This window comes from Bombina bombina, chromosome 6, assembly GCF_027579735.1.
Source record: "Bombina bombina isolate aBomBom1 chromosome 6, aBomBom1.pri, whole genome shotgun sequence".
Classification (NCBI taxonomy): domain Eukaryota; kingdom Metazoa; phylum Chordata; class Amphibia; order Anura; family Bombinatoridae; genus Bombina; species Bombina bombina.
Window position 1 is genome coordinate 251903179 of NC_069504.1, and position 4843 is coordinate 251908021.

Sequence of the window (4843 nt, forward strand, 5' to 3'; positions counted from 1 at the left end):
GAGATAAAATTTTTGTTTTTATTGAGCTTTTTGTACTTGCAAGTATAAGTTCTATTGAATTTTATTCCTTGTTTCAATAAATTTTCATTTTTTTATTTGCATATTAACCGTGCTCCCCTTTTTCAGTATTTCTAAACAAACTTCATGAAATCCCAACATGCTCACTTACGGAACAAAAAGTTTCCTTAGCAAAGTTCACTTGTAGAAACGATTAAGACACACACAAATATTGTGTATTTTTCTGCACATGAAAAAGCAGATAAAATATTTAATATGTAATGTACAGTGCACATTTACCAGCTTAGTTTACAGAATAAATGAAGTATAATCAACATTGACAGTTAGGACATGTGCAAACCCTGCAAAAAAATAAATGGTATGGCAGGTATCTGCCAGAAGAAAAAAAAATGCATTTTAGACGAAATACAATTAGTATTCCACAAAATACAAAGGGCAGCAAATTGCATACCATTCTACATGTATATAAGTTATTAAATAAGGATCAGATTTAAAAGAATATAAATGAAACTTAAGTAGGTCTTTTCTACATGCATATTATTCCTCATTAAAGAAAAACGTATGTAAAAAGGCCATTGGTAATTGTTCTGTTAACAGCTGTACAAAAACGCCAATTCTCTGGTCACAGATTTCACTATAGTTTAGCACTTATGGTCTCTGCTGTGTTATGAGGTTTTAAAATACTGTTAAATTCTATTACTCCAATGGTAAAAGAAGTGTGACTTGGAATATGGCAATCTTCCTGATGGGGCAAATATTCACACAGTTTATACATAATTATCCAGAACAGCATCCTCCAGTGCTCTGTGCCTGTGGTTCATCATCTATGATTTGTACTCCTCTCCTTGCAGCTCCTGGTTGATTAGGTCCATTGCCTCTTGCTCTCTCATCTACTTGTGCAGTTTCAATCATTCCTATATAAAATACAAATTAAAAAGAAAATATAAAAGTAACAAAGATACAAAGAATATTGTGGGAGGTCTAGGTCTCTGTAACAAGTCATTACATGTAGTAATATACCTCTATAAGCAAATAAAAATAAAAAATGCTTTTAGTAAAAGCCATTACTGTTTTTCAGTGGTACAGACATAAGCTGCAAAGTGCCCATGCACCAGTATTTAAACACAACACCTTCTCTGATATTCAGCAGTGGCTTGTATGACACAAATTAAGTCTTTACAGAAACAATGTGTACCAGAGTTCTGGTGCACGGGCCCTCAGAACACGTCACTGAAAAACTGGTTTTACTAGAAGCATTTTTGCTAATTAAATTTCCATTTAAAATTGAAATGCATCCATGCACATTTCATTTTGACTTTTCTATCCCTTTAAACATTTTTTTTTATTTAGAAAGAATACAATACAGCAAAATTGATTTTGAGATTTAGAGCAACAAAAATCAAAAAGATACAATAAGATATGTATAATGAAAGCATGAAAAATCTAATTGTTAAAGGTAAGAAAGGAGAGGAAAAAAAAAACCAGACAGAGAAAGGAAGAAAGACCAAAAAAAAAAAAAAAACATGACAGCAAAAGAAAGAAATGCTGTATATGAATCTAAATACATTATAGGTCCTGAAAATATCATTCACTGTATAAAATGTATGTAAACAGAGATAAGTCTGACCTCGGTCCCACCAGCCTTCTCTCTCAAAAGCAATTCATTTCTAGATTTATGTGTGCCAAATGGAAGTACTAAGATACCACCTAAACACTGAGGGGTTTGTTGGTTGTCGACCTTTAATAAAAAAAATAAATCCTGGTGGCTCTGCAAGCTTGATTAGTGGCAATTAGGGATGTGCATTTGTGAACTTTGGGCCAGTTTTTTTTTTTTTTTTGCAATATTCAGAGCCAGATTTATTCTTGTGAAAGTGCAACACACTAAAATGTGAAAATCCAGATCTTAGTGTGTTGCACTTTCACAAGAATAAATCTCCAAAAATTTACGTTTGAAAAATCAGAACAAGCTGTTTAAGTGTATCTTTCTTATTTTTTCCAAAGGTATATTTTAAACACAAAATATTTGTTTAAAAGACTGATGTTCCATCACTAAGAGTGGAACAGTTTGTTTAGCCCTTTTCTGTGCTTGTTATGAGAAAGCTGCACAGATATGGCACCATAAATTAATTTAGAATATCAAAGTATTAAAATGCCCCTTCTGAGGAATTAGAGACTCTAGATTAAGCAATGACAAAACAGTCAAGACTTTTTTTCTCCTCTAACTCACTTTAAACTTTGATTATGTCATCGGCAGATAGGGTTTGGTGGATGGCAGGACAATGCACCCATCTGGCTGCTAGATAGTGAAGTATGAGAGTATATTTGCAAATCTGCTATGTCCAATGAGAATGAGCTTTACAACGCTTCACCATGTGCTACTTGCCCATGGAAACCCATTTAATTAAGTGCCTAACAGTTATTTTGCTCTCTGAACGGGATAGTACTGAATTAAAAAGCAAATGATTTTCACTAATGCACACTTCAGCAAATATTGGTCTTGTTCAGTTTGCCTGGCCTAGAACTTTCTTTAACTTTATTATTCTAAAATATATATATATATATATATATATATATATATATATTAAAAAAAGCCATACTTGAGGTCATATTCCTATGGGAACGAGATCCTGACAATATTGCTTAATAGGCCAAAATGTTTTGGGTCCTTCTAGATACACAGGATAGATAGGAGTAATACCATAGATTGATGTTTATTACTAACACTTCTCTTTTGGCCCCACCAGCAGTATTAGGAATGCAAAGTATATTCCACACATGTTTTTCTGCCTACAGTGTCAACTTTAATCTAATGTCATTCAATGTATGTAGAAATTTTTGTTGGATGGCAGATTGTTCATAATGTTTATGTTCCATGTGGATGTATTGTACCAGCTATATCAGAGTATATTTTTACACTTTCTGTACAAAGGAAAAAAGAAAAAAAAGCTCAATAAAAACATTTAAAAAAAACAGCGCCACACACACAAAAAAAAAAACACACATCTGGTTGTAGATTTTCCCAATAGAATTTTGAAACAAACTCTGTGCTCCCATTTCTAAAGATGGAGTCCACAAGCCTTCACATGTGGAATTTAAGTTCAGTCCTACAAGAGGAGGCAACACATTCAACAGGGAGTTAATCCAAACCACTTTTCCATGATTCCTTTTTTTCCTCCAGCAAAGAGGATGGTGAAACTTGATATGCTGATCTACACATCGATTGAAAGGGTTTCTCAAACTGATGTGAGACTTGATATCCCCCTCAGAGAGCTGGGAATAGTACAGAAGGGGTGTAAATCAATACATTGGCAGCAAGAGTAATTCTCCCATGGGTGTTTGTCACTTGCCTGCTACAGGTGTCACTGGGACTGGTCCTGCAGCCTACTCCTGTTGGACTTGTCAGAGTACTTCTTCCTTAGATCCTATTTCAGTGCATACTACACAAAATGGGCTATTCTACTGGAAGCAAGTCCTCTGCAGCTTTTTTGTAAGCATGCATAGAGTGCTCACAGGTAACTAGGTACTTGCAGTCACATAGCCTGCAGGCTATTAGCATGAACATGTACACGATTCACATGGCCTGGGTACAGTTACATACACCAGATAAAATTGCATACAGTTTTAGGCACTTAAAAACACAATTAAAGTACAATTAAGGTACCGTCTCTTTAAATGTGTATTTAATACATTCCAGAGCTCTGTTTCTCATTTTCAGCAGGCTCTAAAATCAGTAAAATTTCTGAAGCTGGGGAACTCATTTTCAGAAGTTTGAGCTTCCGTTTTTCCCACCAAAACTGTGCTCTGCTTTCTCCTTTCCCTCACAAACTGTGGCAATCTTTTATGACATAGGTAAAGTAGGAAGGGATCAAGTCATAGTTCCAATAAAAAACAGAATTTATGTTTACCTGATAAATCTCTTTCTCCTACGGTGTGTCCGGTCCACGGCTTCATCCTTACTTGTGGGATATTCTCTTCCCCTACAGGAAATGGCAAAGAGAGCACACAGCAAGAGCTGTCCATATAGCCCCCCTCTGGCTCCGCCCCCCAGTCATTCGACCGACGGTTAGGAGAAAAAGGAGAAACTATAGGGTGCCGTGGTGACTGTAGTGTACAGAAATAAAATTTTTAAACCTGACTAAAAGCCAGGGCGGGCCGTGGACCAGACACACCGTAGGAGAAAGAAATTTATCAGGTAAACATAAATTCTGTTTTCTCCTACATTGGTGTGTCCGGTCCACGGCTTCATCCTTACTTGTGGGAACCAATACCAAAGCTTTAGGACACGGATGAAGGGAGGGAACAAGTCAGGTTACCTAAACGGAAGGCACCACGGCTTGCAAAACCTTTCTCCCAAAAACAGCCTTCCGAAGAAGCATAAGTAACGAATTTGTAAAATTTGGCAAAAGTATGCAGAGAAGACCAAGTCGCTGCCTTACAGATCTGATCAACAGAAGCCTCGTTCTTGAAGGCCCAAGTGGAAGCCACAGCTCTAGTAGAGTGAGCTGTAATTCGTTCAGGAGGCTGCCGTCCGGCAGTCTCATAAGCCAATCGGATGATGCTTTTCAGCCAAAAAGAAAGAGAGGTAGCAGTAGCTTTCTGCCCTCTCCTCTTACCAGAATAAACGACAAACAAGGATGATGTCTGTCTGAAATCCTTTGTTGCTTCTAAATAGAATTTTAAAGCACGGACCACATCTAGGTTGTGCAACAAACGTTCCTTCTTCGAAACTGGATTCGGACACAGAGAAGGAACAACCATTTCCTGGTTAATATTCCTGTTGGAAACCACCTTTGGAAGAAAACCAGGCTTGCTCACGCTCCTTGGT

At 36.7% G+C, this 4843-nt stretch overlaps 1 protein-coding gene across 1 annotated transcript in view; it reads right to left on the reverse strand.

Moving 5' to 3' along the window:
* Nucleotides 1–229: 229 nt before the first annotated feature.
* RAB21 (RAB21, member RAS oncogene family) overlaps nt 230–4843 on the reverse strand; it is a gene marked incomplete in the record, with an annotated part of 425355 nt that continues 420741 nt past the window's right edge. The window contains 1 exon segment of the mRNA XM_053716779.1: nt 230–932. Coding sequence (XP_053572754.1) covers nt 796–932 — 137 coding nt within the window.